Below are 22796 nucleotides of genomic sequence, written 5' to 3' on the forward strand. Positions count from 1 at the left end.
CTTCAGACACAGCAGAAGACAGTATCAGATGCCCATTACAGATGGTTGTGAGCCACTATGTGGTTGCTGGGAACTGAACTCAGGACCTCTGGAAGAGCAGTCAGTGCTCTTAACTGCTGAGCCATCTCTCCAGTCCTCATTACTTATTCTTAATGTACATGCACAGGTGTTTTGCCTATAGGTATGCCTGTGCATTACTTATGTTCAGTGTCTAGGGATACCAGAAAAGGTTGTCGGATCTCTGGGACCAGAGTTACAGATGGCTGTGAGTTACCATGTGGTGAGAACCTAACCCGAGTCCTCTGCAAGAACAGCCAATGTGCTTAAACACTGGACCATCTCTCCAGCCCCACCACCTTTATGATTTAAGGCAGGCTCTCACTGAGACTGAAGCTCTGGCTGGCCAACATGCTTTAGGAATCCTCCTGTCTCCATACTCCTACTCCACCATGCCAGGATTATGGGCACACACCTCTGTGACTGGACTTTACCATGGGGATTCGAACTCTGGCCCTCATGCTTGTGTGGCAGTCATTTGCAGATTTAGCCATCTACACATTCCCCAGCTCAGTTCAAAAGTCTATTCTCAGCTTCCAATTGTCTGGAGAGGCAACCCCATCCTCCATGAGGTGCCTATATAGTGAAGGCTCCCAAGGGACCCAGACACTTTTCCTTCTTGAAGCTCTGGCCAGAGCAAAGAGAAGCTGAACCTAGAGTGACTTGGGGGGAGGGGGTACATCACACACAAGCACAAGAATACTGCCTCTTAAAAACTGGGGTAATTCATACCGGGGTAATTCATTCACAAGTGTTCAGGTCACACAGCCTGCCCTCAGCCTGCGGTTTTTGCATCATATTGTAAACTATGCAATATATCCCCACCTCCAAATCCCAACTTCCTGGATGGTGCTTAAGCCACCAAGAATGTCCTCAGACACCATTACCTGGGACTCTGTGTATTACCAGGCTCCTGCTCTCCAGGATAGTCACTGCACTTTGAATTGTGGTGTCCCTTTGATGAATTACCTCAGAAACACTTCCTGGATTCTAAGTCAGAGAGTGCATGTCCAAGCAACTGATTTGCATTGTCTTGCTGACCCTGGGTCATTTACCTGTGTGTCTGACCATTAAGAGGCCTGGGCCAGGGTCAGTAAGATGGCTCAGTGGGTAAAGTGTTGGCCATCCAAGCCTGACGACCTGACTTCCATACCTAGACATACATGGTGTCATACATGTGCATGCACACATGTGCGCACACGCACACGCAAACAACAACAACAACAACAAGAATAAATAAATAAGTAAATAAAATAAAAAGAAGCTCTGACCAGCTCCCTCGGGAACAGACCCACACTGTCCATGTTCTGTGCCCATTCCCAGCCTCTCCATCTTCCCTTTGCTAACCTTCTCTGGGTATCATTTTATCTAGAACAATCCACAGCCCTAAATAAACTTGCACCGAGGCTATGTCAGACATACTCCCAATACACATGACTCCGACTAGCGAGAGTCTGACTGTGTTGGACAACCCTGCTGCTTGCTAAACACAGACCTGGTGTCCACAGCAGTGCCTTGAGCCACTGAAACTTCTCCATGCTTTTCATCTTTTTTTTTTTTTTCCCCCGAGACAGGGGTTCTCTGTATAGCCCTGGCTGTCCTGGAACTCACTTTGTAGACCAGGCTGACTTCGAACTCAGAAATCAGCCTGCCTCTGCTGGGATTAGAGGCGCGTGCCACCACGCCCGGTACTTTTCATCTTCTTAATAAGCATGCGTCACTTACCATAACCCTTCAATAATGAGGACCCTATAAAATAGAGACGACCTTCCTATTTGGCTGAGGCTTTGAGATGTGCAGGGAATCTATCCAAACCTTTATAGTGAATTGAAGAGTTGGGTCTCTCAGTCTCCAGCTTGGCACTCTGGTTCTGTTTTTAGGGTACTCCTCCAGCTTGTCTCAATGAGCACAAAGGACAAAGGGGTTCAGTTACCACTCTAGCTGGTTGGTGGGGCATAAAATATGTAGTGTGTTCTAATGCTTCTGGCACAGCAGAGGTAGGGGGTAGACTTAAAATGGTGTCTGTGATGGTAAATCTTCATTGTCAACTTGACTGATGAAATTTAGGATGACACACACCTCAGGGTGCTTCCATGATAGATTCCGAAAAAAATTTAACTGAAGTGGGAAAACCCACCCTGAATGCAGGCAGCCCCATCCTATGAGCTGGAGTCCTGAACTGAAGAAGAAGTAGAGAGCTAGCTGAGTGCCTGCATTTGTGTATGTTCCCTGAGAAGTGGGTGTAATGTGGCCACCTCCCTTCCAGCTGCTATGACCTCTCACCTCGAGGGATAGTGTCCTCAAACTACAAGCCGAAACAAATTCTTCTTTATTTAAATTATGTCTATATAGAAGTTTTGTCACAGCAAAAAGAAAATTAACCAAAACACCCCCTAACCACAAAACACAAAGACCAGATGAGACAGGAAAAGCTAGACGGGTCAAAGAGGTTCTCGGGAGTGAGCAAGGCTGACAGAACCTAACATTCAAACAAGACTTTAGGAAAGCCAGGCCCGACTATTGGCAAACAGAAGTCGACTTCTGCTAAGGGAGATGTGTGTGTGTGTGTGTGTGTGTGTGTGTGTGTGTGTGTGTGTGTATGCATGTCTGCATGTGTTTGTGTATGTGTGACAGGAGCCAGGCAGATGAGGCAGCGGGACAACAGAGCCACTGGCCCGACTGAGAAGAATATCCCAGACGTTGACAAAAGACAATTTAGAGAGGGTAAGGATGGGAGACCAGGGACACCAAAGAGTCCGCTGGGTCCCTGTGGCCAGGCAGGGCCAGGAGCACATGGTGCCAGCCTCGTTCCCTATTAGGCAAAGCACTGCACCATCTGTATAGTCCCAGGAGCAGGAGCAGGAGCAGGCGTTTTATAACTTCCTTTTCTTTTTCAGTCTACATTAAAAATAAATGTTCCCTTCAGCTCTCAGATGTATATCTCTAGTGCAACCTGCCCACATTCCCTCCTGCTGCCCTTTCCAGAACATGGCAGGGGAAGGGAAGGAAGAGATGGAGAGAGGGAGCCAGTCCACCCGGCTGATGCCAGTGGATCACACCTCTTCTAAGAGGGAAGCATGGCAGGCATGGCCACACATAGTGAAGGGTGCCCAGAATGCACGGGGACCAGGGAAATGGAAGTGGAGGAAATGGGAGCCAACAGCCAGGCTTGCTTCCCGCCCCCACCCTCCCGCGCCGCAGGACCTTGGCCAAGTCACACATCCTGTCTTTGCATTTATAGTTCATGCAGTGGCTGGAGTCCCCTCTGCAGCTCCAGCCCTCTGGTGGCTGTCCTCACTGCACGTCTCTCTGTACCTCCCCTTGTGTGTCCTGCTGTGGACCTAGTGATCATCAGACTCTGGGGCCAGGTTGAGTTCTTTGAGTTCTTCCCCCTGCCTTCACCTGTTAAATAAAGAACCACCCTGGCATCTCTTAGGGGCCACATCTCCCAGAGTGGCACAGACAGAATCTGGCTCAGTGTCTGGCACACGTCCCTGGATGTCAGGTAGTGGTGTCGTCCCTCCTCCAGTCTGGTTTCTCTCAGTCTTGCCTGCACACACACACACACACACACACACACACACACACACACACACACACCCTTTCTTTGATCCTCATAGCCTGCCCCTTACAAATATAAATCTTTGTGTGAATATGCATGTGTTTACGTATGTGTTCATGTGTATGCACGTACAAGCGTCTGGGGACTGGGAGGAGCAGGGGTCAGCCAGACTCAGCAGACCATAGATCCACATCGAGGATCAGAAGTTCCTTCAGAGGTTGACCCCAGCTAACTAAGATTCCCTAGGAATATGAAGGAGTGATGGTATCTGGGCCATGCACTGCTGCAGCCTTCACGAAGAACTCTAGGGACATCTTGTGCAGAGCTATGTTGATGCTGGTACTGTGGTGAGTACCCCCTGCATCTCTATCTTCACTCATGCCGTTGGCTCCCAAGCAACCCTGCTCAGCACCCCATCCACCTGGGCTCTGGGGCTAAAGAGGGACTATGTGCTGCTCTAAGGATAGAGTAGAGAATATATTCCATGCAGTAGCTCCCACCTGGAAGACGGTTCAAAGGAAAACTCACACCTTTGTCATCTCTCCTTCAGTGTCCTAACTGCTGTAAACAGACACATTTTTCTGGGTTTTTTTTTTGTTTGTTTGTTTGCTTGGTTGGTTGGTTTTGTTTGGTTTGCTTTGCTTTGCTTTGCTTTTTCAAGACAGGGTTTCTCTGTGTAGCCCTAGCTATCTTGGAACTCACTCTGTAGACCAACCTGGCCTCAAACTTAGAGAGATCCACCTGCCTCCTGCCTCCCAAGTGCTGGGACTATAAGGCATGCACCACCACCGGCAGGCTGACAAGTTATTTTTTTAAGACTTATTTGCATTTGTATTTATGTATATGTGTGTGGGTATGTGCACATAAGTGCAGGGGCCCACAGAGGCCAGATATACAGGCTTTGGATCCCCTGGACACTGAGTTCAAGGCAGTTGTGAGCTGACCGGTGAGGGTGATGGGAACTGAACTCAGGTTCCCTGGACAAGCAGTCAGTGCTGGCTGTTAGCCAGTGAGCCCAGACAAGCCCTAACCTGGGAAAACAACACCTTGGACATCCCAGGCTTCTGGCTGAGAGTGTTACCTGAGCTGCTGAAGTCGGGGGTGGACGAGAACACAGGCCAAGCAAGGCACCAAGAACTGGCCTCAAAGCGACCTGAGCAGCCCTAAGCCTTGCTCTTTCCCACATCACTCTCAGATGAGGACTTTGTATAGTATAGTGCTCACAACACATACATACATACATTATATATATATACATATATATACATATGCATACATGTGTGTGTGTGTTGTGTGTGTGTAGGGGGCTGGAGAGATGTCTCAGTGGCTAAACACACTCGTTCTTTCAGAAGACCTGCCTTCAGTTCCCAGAACTTACATGGTGGCTCACAACTGCCTGTAACCAGTTAAAAGGAATCTGACGACAGCTTTGGACTTCTATAGGCAGTGCCTGCACATGCATGCAGGTAAAACACACATGAAATAGGAATAAACAAATCTAAGGGGGGCACTGGGGAGATGGCTCTGTTAGTGACTGGCTCACTGGACAAGCATGAGGACCTGAGTAGGACCACCAACCCCCAGCACTAAATAAATGTCGGATGCATCAGCGTGTGTGTGTCATCCCATTGTTAAGGAGGAGACAGGAGGAGTATGGGGGCCAACTGGTGAGCTCCAGGTTCAGGGAGAGACGCTGTCTCAGAGTAAGGTGGAAAACAAGGAAGACAGCCGATGTCGACCTCTGGCCTCCAAACACATGTGTACATACCAGCACACACATGTACCACACATACACTCACACACACACACACACACACACACACAAAAGATCTAATTATTGGGGGGGGGTGTGAAACATTTTTGAACTTCACCACAGGGTACCACCAAATTATGCCAATTGAGGAGAAATGATAGGAATAACTATCCTTCACTCCACCGCCACTTAGCTCAGCGCCCACCCCATTACTGGGCTCTCCAATCGGGTTGAGGTTCAGTTCCTTTGCAGGTTCCCATCACCCTCTCCATCCTCCTCAGCTGGCTCCACGCCTACAGTCTGGCTCCTCAGAACCGCCCTCAGCAGCCACAGGGCATTAACAACCCTCACAGGGGAGAACCTGACTTTTGATACCATCCCTTCTTACTACCCCCACGCCACCCCAACATCCTCAACAGCTGCCTCTCACAGACCTGCCATAGCTGGGGCATATGGCCAATGATCTGAAAAGCAACACTGTGGTGTGTCAGGTGTCACTACTGTACAGAGCAGTGGTTCTCAGCCTTCTTAATGCTGCCCCCTTCCATACAGTTCCTCGGGTTGCAGTGACCCCCAACCATAAAATTATTTTCACTGCTACTTCCTAACTGCTATAATTTTGCTACTGTTATGAATCGTAGTATAAATATCTGTGTTTTCCAGTGCACCCCTGTGAAGGGTCGTTTGATTCCCCACAGGTGTCACAGCCTGCAGGCATCTCCGGGAGTAGCTTTTGTCAAGACTAACCCTGGTTAGTGGCGTCTGGCTTTGACTGGACTGACACCTCTCTCATGGTACGGATAAGGCCCAAATGATTGTCATTTATGAGACTAGAGGTGGGCAATGAGGAGCTGGAACGAGGAGACAGGAGAAAGCAGCTTGTGTTAAGACGGACTCAGCATGTCCGTAAAGCCCTGGGACATGGACAAACCCTGATAGAACGTAAACCCTTCACCTCTCCATTACAGTAGAGATTCAGTGACCTCAAGAGTACCTTCTGAGTCCTGGGGTTTCTATACTCCTGGGGACATACAGAGCAATAAAAGAAAGCTGAGATTGTGTAACCCAAAACCTATACTGTCACAAGAGAGTTAGACTCTGTGGCCAGGAAGGTAGCTTAATTGGTATAGTGCTTGTTTGAGACGCACAAAGCTCTGGGTTCCATGTGCAGCACTGCATGAACCCTGCGTGTTGGTGCACACCTATAATCCAAGCACTTGGGAGATGGAGCAGGAGAATCAGAAGTTTGCGGATCCTCAGTTACTTAGTGAGCTCAGACCAGGCTTAGTTACAGCTGAGATTTTTCAAACAAACAAACAAGCAAACAAACAGGGCATCAGACCCACTGACTAGGGGCTCATGGTCTACGTCCTTCATCCTTCTGAGATTTGAAATGTCCAGACTGGATGGAAGTGCAGAGCTGAGAAGGGAGATACAAATGAACCCAGGTAACACAGGCCATGAGGCACTGAGCTCCTAGCACATGAGGCTTGCAGGGCACAAGAGGAAGAGTTGAACAGACCCCCAGGGTAGGAAGTCCTGCCCCTTCTACTATGGGCTCATGGGAAGGACAGTGTGCCACACTACAGTGGACAGCTGAGGAAAGAGGTATTGACTGGGGGAAGCACCCCCATGGTGGGGGCTTCTTAGAGAACACTCAAAGGATAGAGTCTGGGACACAGCAGCCGCAGAAGTGGCCTGGACACCCTGGCTTAGCAGCCGCGCTTCTGTATAAATTGGGATCTTTTTTGCCACACACGAAAGTGGGGGAAAGTTCCCATCTTTAAATGTTAAGCTTAAAATAAGCCCCGACACGGGTGCCAGTGGATCTGTGAAATCTGCTGACTAAACTGGCACCCGTGCCTGTGAGAGAACCAGCCCGTCCCTCCGAGCCCTGGGGTAGGAGTGAGGTTACGTTCAGGGTAAGCAGGAGGGCATGGGGTCAGGCAGGGATGCTCATGAAGGCAGGAGGCTGCTTGGATGTGACAATCTACAAACTTCTCAGCCGAGGCACCTGCCAGCCTTCCTCGCCCCTTCCCTTCATCACTCAGGGGCCCAGTTCCTAGCACATTCGCTGGCACCCTCGTTTCTATTTCGGTAAGCGTTTTCAGTGGCTTCTACTCGAGTATATTTCTTACTCACTCTGACCAGGGGCTTCATGAAGGTGTGGACTGGAACCTTCCAGCCCCTTTAGGACCAGTAATGAAGGAATGTTCAGGGGTGTCAGGCAACAGCAGGACCTTAGAGGAGCTGCTGTGGCTGAGGGGAGCCAGGCTGTGAGTGCTGGAGAACAGTCATGCTCCTTCCACACAAGGTAAGGTTTTAATCTGGTGGGACCTGTAAACTGCCACGTTGCTTGCCACGTCCAAGCACAGGGATGGCCTTGGTTTTGCCATATCCTCAGGCTCAACTGGAGACTCACCTCTGACCCGCTGCTCTGAATCTTGGGAAATGGCTCTCTGGGACTCAGAAGCAGGTCAGCCACCTACTGGGACATCATGTCTCAACAGGCTGCCTGTTCTGCCTCTGTGGGGAGTCCACGCTGCTGCTCTGAAGTGTGCCGTCTCCACACTGTGTGCTAACTCGGAGACCCTTGGTCACGGGCTCTGAGGTCACTCAACACATCTGCTTTCACAGTGCCTAGCTCACAGCAATGGAGATCAGCATCCAAAGCCTGGACACCGACATGGCGGCAGTTTCCTGCAACACTGGGTTTGTCTGGGGTGTGAGCGGAGCACCTCAGTAGTACTCTGCGGTTAAACCCTGTCTCAAAACATACAAAACCACCACAACAAAACCACCACAACAAAACAGAGCAAGGTTGACTTATTAGCTTATAAATTGGGATCTTTGTTTTTTTGATTTGTTCCGGAGGAGAGCAGTCACTGACTTTGTAAAACTCCATCTAGTCACTCAGTGGGTCCTGAGCCCGTATCCACCTGTGAGTGACCAGCTCAGATGTCCAGGTCTCTGGTTTGATAATATTGCCAAATGATCTATCAATGTAAATGTTTATAAAATTATGTCAGAGCTGAAGAGATGGCTCAGTTAGTGAGGTTCTTGCCTTATAAGCATGAGGACCTGGGTTCAAGCCCACCAGAACCCACTTTTAAAAAAAGACACATGCCTGTCTCAGCACAGGGGGATTGGAAACAGGATTCTTGGAGCTCACTGGCCAGCCTAGCCTGCTTGGTGAGTGCCCGGTCAGTGAGGGCCCTGTGTCAAAATGAGAGGGATTACACTGGAGAACAACACTTGAGGTTGTCTTCTGATACACACATACACACTCATATGCACACACACTGAGGCACATGCACAAACATAAAAATGACTCTGGTAGACCCTGATATGCCTCCCTACTAACTGTTCTACCCTTCTTTCTCATTCATAAAAATCTCTGTATGATTGAGAGTCGACTATATAACAGCTTAACTCCCCATGAAATGCCACCGTTATATGGGACTCCCAAGAAGACTCCTCAGAAACAGATGACTCCATTGGGAGATATTTCACTCTTCCCTCTTACTCCTCTCTGAAATGTGCATATGATATGATCGTTCCAGCAGCTCTCAAGTGAGCTTCGAGGTGACATGGGCAATAGAAACAATCACTGACAATGAATGGTGACAGCAGAACGCCAGGTTCCTGATGGCCTTGGGCAGCTCTGACTGCATCCAAGCTTCTTTGACATTCAAGAGAAATAATGATGTTGTCTAAGCCATGATTAGTCTGAATTTTGTACAGTATGCAGATGATCCCACACATAACTGATAAGTTATGCCACCACCACAACAACAAAAGCCCAGGCACAATACGTTTTAAATGACATAATTACAGAGGTCATACTCTCTGAAAATAAGATTAAGCTACAATAATAACAACAAATTAACAGTGTTTTTAAAAAGAGTCACTTAATCAGAGTAAAGGGCTGAAGAGGGCTCAGCAGTTAAGAGCAGCAGCTGCTCAGCAGGAACCTAAGTTTGGTTCCCAGCATCCACACCAGGTAGCTCACAGATTCCTGTAACTCCTGCTCCAGGGGATCCCATGTCTTCTTCTGGCATCTGCACATACCTGACCACACATATGCAAACCCATACATAAGAACATAATTAAGTCGGGCGGTGGTGGCACACGCCTTTAATCCCAGCACTTGGGAGGCAGAGACAGGCGGATTTCTGAGTTTGAGGCCAACCTGGTCTACAAAGTGAATTCCAGGACAACCAGGGCTATACAGAGAAACCCTGTCTCGAAAAAAAGCCAAAAAAAAACACAAAAAAACAAAACAAAAAAAAAAAAAAAAAAAAAAAAAAAAAAAAAAAAAAAAAAAAAAGCAAACAAAAGAACATAATTAAAAATAAAATAAATCCTGGTGCTGGAGATGTGGTTCCGTGGTTAAGAGCACACACCAGCATCTTACTAGGTGGCTAACAATCACCTGTGACCCCAGCTACAGGGAAGTCTGAAAGTCTAACACCTCAGGCCTCTGTGGCCACCCAGACACATAGGTGCGTGTGCACACACACACACAATTAAAAAGAAACCTTTTTTTAAATATCAACTAAGGAGGATTCAAAATTATAATTTCCAACTTATTTGGAAAACAATAGCATAGGGTTACATTATGTATCTCTATACAAGACAATACACAATAGTGGTATCTTCTAAAGACAAACACAGCTTAAATACTTTCATTAGAAGGAAATAATGAGCAATCAAAACAAAAAGTAAAAGATGCAGGTTGGGGTCTTAGAAGCATGGCTCAGTGGTAAAGAAGCTTGCTGCCAAGACCCAGGGCCTGAGTTCGAACTTTGGAACCTAACTCATAGAAGGAGAGAAATTACTCCATCTGTGTACCATGCTGTGAACACACATTACCCCCCCCCAAAAAAAAAACCCAGTAATAAAAATACTTGCTTAAAGAATACCAGGCCAGAAATGTAGTTCAGTTAGTAGAGTATTGGGCTCGCATACACAAAACCTTGATTGCAGCCCCAGAAACACATGAACCGGCTGTGGCAATGCATGCCTCTGTTTCAGAGCTCTGGAGTTAAAGGCACGAAGATCAGAAGTTCAAGGTCATCTTCAGCTACCTGGCCCACCTGGGCTACTATGATGGGCACTCTACCAACTGAAACCTTTCTTCCTTCCTTCCTTCCTTCCTTCCTTCCTTCCTTCCTTCCTTCCTTCCTTCCTGCCTTTCTTTCTTTTCTTTTCTTTTCTTTTCTTTTCTTTTCTTTTCTTTTCTTTCCTTTTTCTTTCTATTTCATTTTCTTTTTGAGATGTGGTCTCACTGTGTTGACCTGGAGTGTGCCCTAAGGACCTGCGCTTCTGTTTGTGTTGATTGAATTCAAAGCTAAGAAGACATTCATATATTAATTAAATAAATATTTTATTTTTAAATTTTAATAATTCTTAGTCAAAGGCTCATGTATCTTAGGGCTTTGAACTCTAGGTAGCTGAATCTGGCCCTAAACTTCTGATCTTCCCACCCCCATCTCCATAATGCTGGGATTACAGGCATGCGCTACCATGCCCAGCATTAAAATATTCTTAAAAAAAAAAAAAAACTCTTGGTAGTATTTTTGAATCCCAAAGAACATATTCATATATTTCTTGTATAAAATATACATCTTTTTCCCTTTAATCCTAGAGATATTTTTGAACTCCAAAGATAAGAAAAAAAAAACATATCAAATGATTCCCAAAGAAATGGAAAAAATTTACTTACAAAAGAAAACACATTTTAGCCAAATACATTGTTTATGCCTGAAAGGGGAAAAAGACTTTGCCTGCAAAGCAAAGATGCAGGCCGTGGATGATCCAAATGCTACTCAAAAGAGCATTAGCCAAACACAAAACCAAACAGTCAGGGCATTTGAGACAAATAAGAGTTCAAATCAACTCCAAAAAAATTGGCCGGTATAGAGGTAAAGGTTAGAGGAAGAGCCAGCCTGGGTGACACAGGGCCATAATCTCAGCCTTTGGGAGGCTGACACAAGAAGACTGGGAATTTGAGGCTAGCCTGGGCTATGTAGCCAAACCATCTCAATAAAAAGACAATGTCCCAAAATGTGCATGGAATTCTTGGTCTCTCTCTGCTCACAGTCCAGAATCCTGGCTCCTTAGTCCATCCCATCTGACAAAAGTCCTCAAGGGCACAGTTTGTCTTTTCCACTTTTGTGTCCCCAACCTTAGTCAGTGTCCTTTGTGATGCAATGGTTAGGGGAATACAATCTTAAAAACCTCACTTTCCTGGGAGTCTCTGCTGCTGAGCACCTGTAATAATAGCTGAAAACAAAACATAGACCAGGGCAAACAAACGGTATGCTAACCCCCTTCACAGGGTGGGGGCTCATATTTAATATTTGAATCCTGATATTGATGATGCTTATACAGAGAACGCAACATTATCTGTGCTATAAAATTGTGTGTATGTGGTCAACACCAGAATTAGGAGGGTTCCCTTCCAAAGGACCAGCTAAGAACCAGCAAAAACAGTCGCTCTAGTATAAACCACGGAAGAACAGCAACAAGTATAAATTAACAATCCAGAAAAAAAGAAAATCAAAAGCCAAGCTCAGAGAGTGTGGGAATATAGCCTGGGTGGTTGAGTGCTGGCCTGCAGGGGCCCTGAATTCCATCTACAGGGTCACATAAGACAAATACAGTGGTGCACATTTGTAATCCCAGGACTCAGGAAGTAGAGGCAGGAAAATCACAGGTTCAAAGCTGACCTCAACTACATATCAAGGTTAGCCTGGGCTACATAAGACCTTATCTCAAAAAACAAGAATAGATACACAGATCCTTTATTTTAAGCCAAGTGTAATGGTATACACCTGTAGTCTCTGCACTTGGGAGGCTGGGGCAGGAGCATCGGGACCACACAGAGAAAGTGTCTCAAAAAAAAAAAAAAAAAAAAAATCAAACCAAAACAGAACAAAAGCCCCAAGGACTTCGGACACAATGCGGCTCAACAGGAAAGACACTGCGTGCCCAGGGCGTAAGTTTCATCAGGAGCATAGTGAGAAGGTTGAATTGGAAGAAGGAAATATGAGGAGAGACAAACAACTTTCAAAGTTAAAAGTGCAAATGCATAAGATGAAGTCTTTCAAGCACAAGCAGAAGTCGGGAGTGTAACTCCACACGCACTCTGTTGTTTGTGCTTTTCACTTCCTCAAAGGATTGTGGGAATGTTGCCTTCCGTGAAAGAACCAGCAGGAAAGGTGGTCCCACCCCTTCTCCACCCGAAGCGAAGGGTAAGGTGCAGTGAGCGAGTCCTGCTTGTCGCTCAACCTCAGGGCTGCTCGAACAGATACACAGAGCACACACCCGGACACTATATATACTATCACTTTGCACATTTTAAAACATGATATAAATGACATCAGCAAGTATTACTACTGTGCTACTATTTCCTCATTCAACCCTGCTTTTCAGACTCAATCCATATTCATAACACAGAATACTTAACACAGGAAAGAAATCATGAGCAGGGCTAAGCCCGACTCCAAAACCAAACAAAAAGAACACAGAAACTCAGTCTGAATTCATTTGCAACTTCAATTTCCACAAGGTGCCCTTGTCTTCCCACTTCTCTGGTTTCTTTGGAAAGCTCCAAGTCTCCAGTATGAGGGTCTAAGGAACTTCCCTGCCCTGGGGGGAAGTCAGACTCCTTGAGTGCAGAGCTCCTTGTCAGCAAGGATTCGCACAGCCTTTCTCCCAGCAGTGCCCCAGGACAGAAACTATATCCTGTGTTTATGAACAATGATGCTGTTAGACATTTGAAGTTTCATTTTGGAAAAGAAAACCCTTTGCAGGTAAGACTTACAATTGGCGTCCCGAAAGGAATGTAACCTGTGGGTGGGGAGAGAAAATGTCAGGTCCCATGAACCTTGTGGGTCCATGAAATACCCAGAAGCTCCTGGGGCTTGTTCTGCCCATGGCCCTGGTGAAGAAGCCCAACACAATCACAGAGAGATACCACAGCCCTCCACTGACTCAGCTCTCCCCAAAGCAGACAACTCACTGTCCCTGTTTCCCCCACCCTCTCTGTTCCCCAACTACTAGACAACTCCAGTTCCCTCCAGAATCCAGAGGCTGGCCCGCAGTTGGTCACCAGGGGTCCTCTGAACCATTTCATCTAAGGCACAACAGTCACACCCCACCATCTTTATGGTTTTATCTCCCAAGGAACCCTGAGTGTCTTCCTTTCTTAGCCTTTAAACAAAAAACAACAACAACAAAACAACCTTCCACCTCACAGGCATTCCTGGGACAGGAATTCCCTGTCCGCCTGAGATGGATGTGCGCTAGATGACAGAGAATTTAAAAGCTCTAGTGTTCTGGCTAGCCAGCCTCGGAGAGCACTGGGTGAGGTTCAGCCAGATTCTGGCCTGTGTGTTATCAGTGGGCAGCCTCCTATCCCTTAGCCTCTGACTTAAGCTGGACAGTCAGCTGATGGGCAGGCACTAGGAGCCATCCTTATCTGAGTTGTATGGAGAACCCAGGGTCACATCCTAAGCAAACGCTGCTCTGTGAGCTGGCGCCACAGCTCTCCTGCGCCTCCCTCTGGGGACAGAGCCAAGTTTGGGGGGTTGGAATGGGGTGGGGGAGGGCTGAAAGGGAGGCCTGCTTCAGAAAGGTCCAGAAGTATAAAAGAAGGCAAGCTGGGGTGTGAACCTGCTGTGCCAGGACAGGGATGTGAACAGCTCCAACTTTAGGTCCTATGTGTTCAAAGCCTTTGCTACCTAAGCTCACAAGGCAAAGCCAGGGCTCCTCGCAGCCAGTGCCCAGTCCACAGAACGGCACCACCCAGTGCCCAGTTCACAGAATGGCACCACCCAGCCATGTCTTGGCTGAGTCTACAGATCGGGCTTTCTGAGGCAGGGCATTCTCAGCTGACTGAGGTCTCCTCTCCCAGCAAGGCAGCAAACAGTTCATTCTGAACCATAGTGGGTAAAAACGGCTAGAGAGAGATGGCAGCGCACTGGTGTAAGTATATCCCTCTGCAGTGACATGGGGTAACATCCATATCCTCTCAGAGACAAGGAAAGGGCCCCCATCTCAGCCTGAACAAATTACTCTGCGCCCCAAGAGTGAAACACACAAAGTAGCCCTCTAGGAGCTTCAAGAGAGGGACTTCCTGGGTGGAGACTCTCTCGACCCCTGTGCACATGGGCTTCACAGAACAGGAGCCCTGCCTTATCTATACACACAAGGGTTGTGAGCACGCACTGCATATGTCTGACCAGAAAGGAAGGCTGGTTAACAACAAGGACAGAGGACAGTGAGTCAGTCTAGATGCTATGGCCTAGGACAGGGAGAAAGAGTGTGTTGCAAGGGGTCATAGAGGACTTATAGAAGCCAGGGCTACCCCTGAGCCAGTGGCATGAGGCTGCTATTAGGGAGGGTTTTGTGACCTGGTGGAGGTCGAGACCCAATGCAGAGACCACAGCTCTACCTCAACCACAGGTAAAAAGGAGAGATGTGTGTGTATGCCTGATCTAACGGCGTTGAGCTAAGGTAAACACTGTGGGCAAGAGTGTGGCTGTCTGTATGTGTGAGCAGTCATGTCCTTCTCTGATGCTGGCTGAGACTACTGCCTCCAAATTGAAATATTCACTTCTCGAAGAAGTGGGGTTCATAGTATGGAGGTATTTGAATCAAGGCTCAGGATGCTCAGAAAGTTACAGCATACCCAAGGCCCTCTCCAAGGCTACAGAAGCAGGAGGCACTCACTGGGACTCTTCAGGTGGCACTGCCGGCAAGGCTGGCAGGGAATGCCAGGGATGCAGCTGTCATGAGTTGCCACCTATGTTGGTATGCTCCTTCAAGTAACCTTAATAAGCCCGACGGTTCACCGGGAGCTTTGAGGGGACAGTTTCTTTAGGATGCCATCAGCACCCTTTCTGGGGTGAGCACGTTTTTCTCATGTCTTCCCAGGAAAACTCATATCATGTCTGAAACATGGCCACCCCTAGCTCTGTCACAGCCAGCAACACCTCTAGCTGGGCTGTGGGAGGGTCTTGGGAGCTCACCTGACATTCTGAAAGGCATGAAGATCTTTTCGTTGGTGTCCGGGTGTAGGATAGCCTGGCCGTAGGAAGGAGAGTAGAGAGGACAAGCAGAAGTATTAAGGATGTGGGATAAGGGCAAGGACAGCTGCCGTAACAAAAGAAGACCCTCCCTCCGGGGGCTCTGTGTTGCCTCTGAACGCTTGGCCATGGTTGGCCTCCTCCTCCTCCTCCTCACAGCCTACAACCCCATGGGAGCCAAGACTGTGCCCACTCTGAAATCTTCTTACCCTGGCTTGCCACGTAACAGGCACAGAACCAGACCTTGTGGACAGAACACAGTCCTTTCTTGGAATTTCCAGAGTTCCTGGGGTGAGGCCAGTCAGGCCAGAACCCCAGCTTTTGCATGTTCAGGTCCTGGGGTGCTGGGTGGAAGGAAGGGGTGGGGAGAGGGTGGACACCCAGTAGCCATGGAACAAGGGCTTCTGCCAGACCCCTGGGACAGGGAGAGGAATCATCCAGGGAAGCACTGAGAAGAAGAAAAGAACCCAGAACTAAATTACCTGTTTGATTTTCTGTGCACTCCAGAGCTGAAAGAAAGAGAGGGAGAAAAGAATTAAAAAGCTCTTGTAGTTTAAGCTCTATGAGCCATGCTTTCTTTTTAGTTTTTTTTAAGATATATTTTTACTTATTAATATAGAAGCATGTTATGTGTGAGAGTAAATGCCACACATGTGCGTGCCTGTGGAGGTCAGAAGATGATGTCAGATTCCCCAGAGCTGGAGTTAATAGGCAGATGTGAGCTGCCCCATGTGGCCGCTGGGAAATGAATCAAGTCCTCTGGGAGGGTAGCCAGTGCTCTAAACACTGAACCACCTCTCCAACCCCCAATTAACTTATTCTTGAGACAGGATATCATGTAGCCCAGGCTGGCCCCAAACGCAATATGTAGCTGGCAATGACCCTGGCCTCTCAACCCTCCTGGAGCCTCGCCTCCAGCTTACGTGGTTTAATGTATTCCACCGTGCTCAGCTCTCGGGATCCTGGGATGGAACCAGGGTTGCAAGCATGTTAGACAAGCATCCCACCAATAAGGCTGAAAGGCTAGCCTACTTTTTTATTTCCCTTCTTTTTGCTAAATTCAATTTTTTAACCGACACATCTTCATTGTGTAATCATTGCACCCGGTGGGTGCCGTGTAACCATGAGAATCTTGAGACAGTATCGTCTGTACTATAGCATGGCCTCAAACTCCTCCTCTTCCTGTCCCTACTTCCCAAGGGCTGGAGCCACAGGCGGGCACTTTGATAACACATGCTTTATTTTTGAAGATTTACTTATTTTTATTTATATATGAGTACACTGTCGCTGTCTTCAGACACACACCAGAAGAGGGCATCAGATCCCATTACAGATGGTTGTGAGCCACCATGTGGTTGCTGGGAATTGAACTCAGGACTGCTAGAAGAGCAGTCAGTGCTCGTAACCGATGAGCCATCTCTCCAGCCCAACACACGCTTTTTGAATAAAGAACACATGACAAATGACCATCAACACTGGGGAAAGCAGTGGCCTGTGATCCCAGCAACTCAGGGGGATCAGGAGTCTGAGACCAGCCTGGGATACTTGAGAAAGGATTTTTTTTTTTTTTTTTTTTTTTGGTTTTTCGAGNCAGGGTTTCTCTGTACAGCCCTGGCTGTCCTGGAACTCAGAAATCCGCCTGCCTCTGCCTCCCGAGTGCTGGGATTAAAGGCGTGCGCCACCATGCTCGGCTCGAGAAAGGATTTTAAAACACTAAACAAACTGATATTTGAAATACCTAAATGGAAAAGATCCTTTCTCAGTGAGCCTGGATACACACAGAGACTGAAAGAACTCAGAGGGAGCAGGACAACTCAGGAACTAAAGAGAACTTTGAAATCCTTGCAGTATCTTCAGAGAGAGACACACGGGGTGCTGCAAGAAAAAGGGGAGGGGACAGACCAGCTCTACCACTTCCTGGAAGCTGGCTACCTACCTGCCTGCCCTTCTCCCTGTTCCCATTTCTTCCTTCCTTTTTCTTTTTCTTTCAACCTTCCATTTAAAAAAAAAAAAAACCTGCCAGTCACTATACCTACCCCATGCTTTGTTTTGCTTTTTTTTTTTTTTTTTTTTGGTTTTTCGAGACAGGGTTTCTCTATGTAGCCCTGGCTATCCTGGAACTCACTTTGTAGACCAGGCTGGCCTCGAACTCAGAAATCTGCCTGCCTCTGCCTCCTGAGTGCTGGGATTAAAGGTGTGCACCACCACGCCCGGCTTGTTTTGCTTTTCAAGACAGAGTCTTAAGTATCCCAGGATGCTCTCAAACCCTCCACAGAGGATGGCCTTGAAATCCTGACTTTCCTGGTTCCACCTCCTGAATGCCAATCACATTTTTTTAAGCCGTGCTTCCTGCATAGAAGCTACATTCCAACTGAGCTACATCCCCAAACAATGCTTCTACACACAGGAGGCCAGAGGTCAATCTCAGTGTGTTCAAACACTTCATACCTTAATGACATACCTGAGTCATTCTCAGCTAGACTGGCTGGCCAGTGAGATGGAAGGACCATCTTATCTCTCCATCCCCAACATAGGGAATCAAGATGCCTGCCACCCTCTATGCCTGGCTTGCACAAGGGTGCCAGGGATCAAACTCAGATTGCTTATGGCAAACACTTCAAGGAATGAGCCTTCTCCCAAAACTTTGCTATTTTTATGCTTCTAGAATTCTGTTTCTTGTTCACATATTGCCATTTCAAAAATAATTGTGTGTGTGTGTGTGTGTGTGTGTGTGTGTGTGTGTGTGTGTAAGGCTGTAAAGGGCAACACCACTTTTGCTCAAGACCCTGGACATACACTGGAGATCAGTGGTTCTCAGCCTTCCTAAAGCTACAGCCCTTTAATACAGTTCCTCAGGTTGAGGTGAACCCCAACCATAAAATCATTTCATTGCTACTTCATAACTTTGCTACTGTTATGAATTGTAGTGTAAATATCTGATATGTGCCCCCTGTAAAAGGGTCATCTGATCCCCAAAGGGGTTCCCATCCACAAGTTGAGAACCACCGCTAGAGTTTAATCTACTAGTTGATTAATATAATAAAGGCAACCACACTGTGTACTTAAAACTTTTGATGAGCTGGGCTTAGTGGCACACACCCTTAATCCCAACACTCAGGAGGTAGAGGCAGGTGGATCTCTGTGTGTTTGTGGCCAGCCTGTTCATAGTGAGTTCTAGGACAGCCAGGGCATCATAGTGAATAGTGAGAACCTGTCTCAAAAAGAAAAAAAAAAGTTTTTGTTTTTGTGGTTTGGTTTGTAATGAGATAGATGCACAACAGCCAAGTCCTCCATTAGCCCCTGGGTGTGTGGAGGATGAAATGTCCCAGCGAGATCCCCATAGCTAGAGGGCGGCTGCTGGTGGGTGGCTGAGTGCGAGGGTCTGTGTGACTGAGCTCCCGTGGCAGGCGACAAGTGACTTGCACCTTTCCCAGGCCAGTGCTCCCTACCTTTGTACCTTCTGTTTCTTCCTGTGTGTCAGGACCAGATGGGGCTGCACCACAGCCTTGCTGGTGCTAACAGGACACCACCAAGGGAGGGCAGAGCCAGCCAAACAAACATTTCTCCCCTTCTCAGCGGGTACTTTATCTCTACTGAAAGCCAAGTGACCGTTGTTACACAGGGGCAGGGGCAGGCCCTTGGCCCTGGGGCAGCCACCATCTTTCCTCGTCCTGGTTAAATCCCCACATGCCTTTGACTTGTACTTTTCGTCCTTCTATGTTAACGCACACCTGTAACCCCAGCCTCAGGAGGCTGAGGCAGGAGAAGCATGAATCCCAGGACAACCTAAGCCGTGTATAGCAAGTTCCGGTCCAGCCTGGGCTGCAGGGAGAGAAACCGCCTTAAAAAAATTAACCAGAGAAGAGCATGGCGGCACACGCCTACATCATCCTAAGCTCAGGAGCTAGAGGAGAAAAGATAATCAGTTCAAGCCACTCCCAGCTACACAGTGAATTTGAGGCTATCCTGGGCTACAAGAAATCCTGTCTCAACTAACAATAATTAGTCAGAAGAGGAAAGAGGTGGAGCCCGTGCTCCCTTCCTGCCAAGTCTACCACACCAGGACCAACTCAAAAAAGGACAGGTTAGAGGCACTCAGGTTCCCGTGTCTGGCTGAGCGTTGCCCTGTGACCTGCTGGACCAATGAGTTAACTGTTGGGTTCAGAAAAGGCAGCAAGTACGGCCCACAGTGAAAAAGCTCAAGTTCTACAAGCCACTTGTGCCAACAGGTCACAGAGAGCCACCCTGGGACCTACAAGCACTCATGGAAGGCCAGGTGAGCCACAGTGGCTGGCCGCCACATGGAGAGTGCAGGCAAGGATCCCTGGCATCTTCACAGAGGCACACAGAGGCACCTCCACTCTGAGCTGCGGCCCCAGGCTGAGAGCTGACCTTTGTCCTCAGCCCAGCCTCCAGGGCACCTCTGGCTGAACCAGGAACTGTACAGCCCTGACCTGGTGGGAATGACTGGCTTGAGTCATGGATCTGAGAGCTGAGACTCTGTTTGGCTCACTGGGAGAACAGGGACAAAGGGCAGTGTGGGGAAGCCATCTGGGTGGCTGTTAGAACACACAGATTTCACTGATTTAAGGGGTGGCCGTTGTCTCAGCTGAACCGGCCTCCACGGAGACTAAGGGAGGGGTAGGCTGGGGTCCCCAATGCTGCTAGGAGGCAGGACACACCCCAGCACCCAGAGGGAGAACAACAGCCCCACCCCCAGTCTGGCTCACTTACTTCCCCTCTGTCTCCTAGCAAGCTGCTTCTTCAAACCTCCTAAGGCAGCAAAGACAGAGCCTATTTAAAACAACCTCCAGAAGGTAATTAAACAGAGCCTGAAGGGGACCCTTCTGCACGGGAAGGACGCCTCCATTCAACAAACAAAACACTTCCTAATTGATCAGTTGAGCCCATTGCATTATAGCGCACCATTAATTGTGTTGCCATGGTAACTCCAGGTACCATGTACCTATACAAGCCTATGTGGGGTGCAGGGAGCCCCCAATTCTATAGACACAGGGAAGAAGAGAGATGTCCTGCCTGCTTCTTGCAGTATTGTGTCAGCAGCTGTGGCTTCTTTTTGCAAGAAACTTCTCTCTAGGTAGAGGTCAGGTCCCACAGAGGAGCCCAGGTTTGACTTCAAAATCCCCCATTAGTTCACTAGGAGACAGGGGATTATTTACTTAGTCTTTCTGAGCCTCCAATATCTCTATTGTAATATGAAGATAGGGATATTTGTTTTCAAGCTTATTATAAAAGAATTCACTTAGTGAGCAAATGTTTATTAAGCACTTTGTATTAAGTACTAACGATACCTCAATGCAAAGCAATTAGGTAGTTCAGTTGGTAGAACGCTGTTTTAGCATGTCTGAAATCCTGGATTCCACGTCAGCATCACATAAGCCATGCCTATAATCCCAGCATTCTGGAGGTGGAGGCAGGAGGGTCAGGAGTTCAAGGTCATCCTTAGCTTCATATTGATTTTGAAGCCAGCCTGGAACACATGAGACTTGAAGTCCAGCAGCTTCCTCCAAACTAAAACATCCCTTCCAGAAAGGAGAGAAGATCATGAGACTTAGAAGGTAGAAAGAAAGTCACATATCTGGGAAAGCAGAAACTTGGAAGATTCTGGAAGGTGTTTTCCAAGGGTATCAAAGCAAACTATAGCTGCCAAGGGAGACTGACTGACCAAGCTGAGAGAGATGCTAGACTATAGAGCTCCTGCAGGCCACATGCTACTCATTGGTGTGGCAGCCATTTAAGAAGGCAACCATCTGTGGAGAAGCTATCAGCTGTCCATGAACAGGAGAGCAAGCAGGGCCACAGGACACACCACCTCAGATGGCTTAGATAACTAAGGGCACATACAAGATATCCAGGTGGCTCGTGACATCAGCAACAGCTGCAGTGATCAGGATCAGCTTCCGGATTCTGATCCACACACCTGCCAAAGAACCATAGAGCAGACAGAGCATGGTGCAGAGGCCAAGACTACTGTGCACTCGAGATCAAAGAGTCTGTGGGCCTCCTCAGATGCCCCAGACATGATGTGTGAGCAGGGCCAGCCCTGAGTTAGGACCTGGGGAGCGCCTTAATTTCACACTGTGGTAAAGTCGATATGCCATATCTGTCCTCTCTATTCCCCGTCTGTGAAGGCCAGGCATATGTGACATTGATGACTGTGGCCCAAGGAAGGAGGCACTGTGACAGCCACCACATATAGTCCAATTCCTCAGGCTCGGCAGAGGGAGACGCTGCTCCAGGGGACCAGAGTGACAGGCTCACACCTAGAGTACTATGCCACCTAGCCACCAGATGGACCCACCAGGCTCTGCCACTGCCAGCCAGAACTCAGCAGCACAGGAAACAGCTAAACGCCAAGCTCCAGGCCCTTCCCCCACTCCCAGGAGGCCTGTAGGGGCTTTGGGGACAGCAAACAAAGCTGAAAAGCAGGACAGCAAACTCTCAGTTATCTGAGAGAGCAAAGAGAATAATGTGGCCTCTATCCTCAAACTCTGGGAGGTCCCAAGAGCCCCAGCTCAGTGGTGGTGGGGCACAAAGGAGCTTAGGCAGGTAGCAAGCCAGAGTCGGAGAGTGGACCTCCTTCACTGGGTACAAAGGCACTGGAAGCTGTGTGGACTCCTTCAGGTTCAGGTCCATCCTGCAGACCAAGGCCAGACAGAAATGTCACCACTGGGGAGTGAGACTACAGCCTGGCTCTCTGCCCAGGGCTGCAGGGCAAATACTTCAAGACAGACAGGACCTGCTTGATTGCCTGGGCTTCCTGTCTCATCACTCCCTCGGGGGCTCTGCATGGGCGCTGGGCCAAGGTACTGAGGTCACTTTAGCATGCTAAACTCTAGCACATTTGCCCTGAGTTGCTTTCTCTCTGGATTTTCAGTAGAACGTCTTCAGCATCTTTGCCTGCCCCAGTCCCACTGAAAACTTGCCTACTCCTTTCTCTCCCTTGCCTATCACCCCCACCCCACCCCTCCTCATTATCAGGCTTCTTATCAGCCAACCTCAAGTAAAAAAACCCTTCTAGGCTAGGTCTGTGGCACACACCCTTAATCGCAACACTCCAGTCACAGAAGAAGGATGAGTTTTATGAGTTCAGGGTTAGCTTGGTCTACCTAACACATTCTTGGACAACCATGACTACGCAGAAAGACCCTGTCTTAAAACCACAAAGAAGGAGGAAGAGGAAAGAAAGGGGGGGGGGAAGAGGAAGGGAGGAAGGAAGGAAGGGAGGGAGGGAGGGAGGGAGAGAGAGAGAGAGAGAGAGAGAGAGAGGGAGAGAGAGAGAGAGAGAAGAGAGAAGAGAGAAGAG

General features: G+C 48.2%; 1 protein-coding gene across 1 annotated transcript in view; it reads right to left on the reverse strand.

Moving 5' to 3' along the window:
* Positions 1 to 22796, reverse strand: part of Sfxn5 (sideroflexin 5) — a 120163-nt gene that overhangs the window by 60087 nt on the left and 37280 nt on the right. Inside the window, exons 4-6 of the mRNA XM_021190359.1 lie at positions 15952 to 15978; positions 15413 to 15467; positions 13204 to 13229 (exon numbers count right to left, since the gene is read on the reverse strand). Coding sequence (XP_021046018.1) covers positions 13204 to 13229; positions 15413 to 15467; positions 15952 to 15978 — 108 coding nt within the window. The remainder of the gene's footprint in view (positions 1 to 13203; positions 13230 to 15412; positions 15468 to 15951; positions 15979 to 22796) is intronic.

This window comes from Mus pahari, chromosome 2, assembly GCF_900095145.1.
Source record: "Mus pahari chromosome 2, PAHARI_EIJ_v1.1, whole genome shotgun sequence".
NCBI classification, from domain to species: domain Eukaryota; kingdom Metazoa; phylum Chordata; class Mammalia; order Rodentia; family Muridae; genus Mus; species Mus pahari.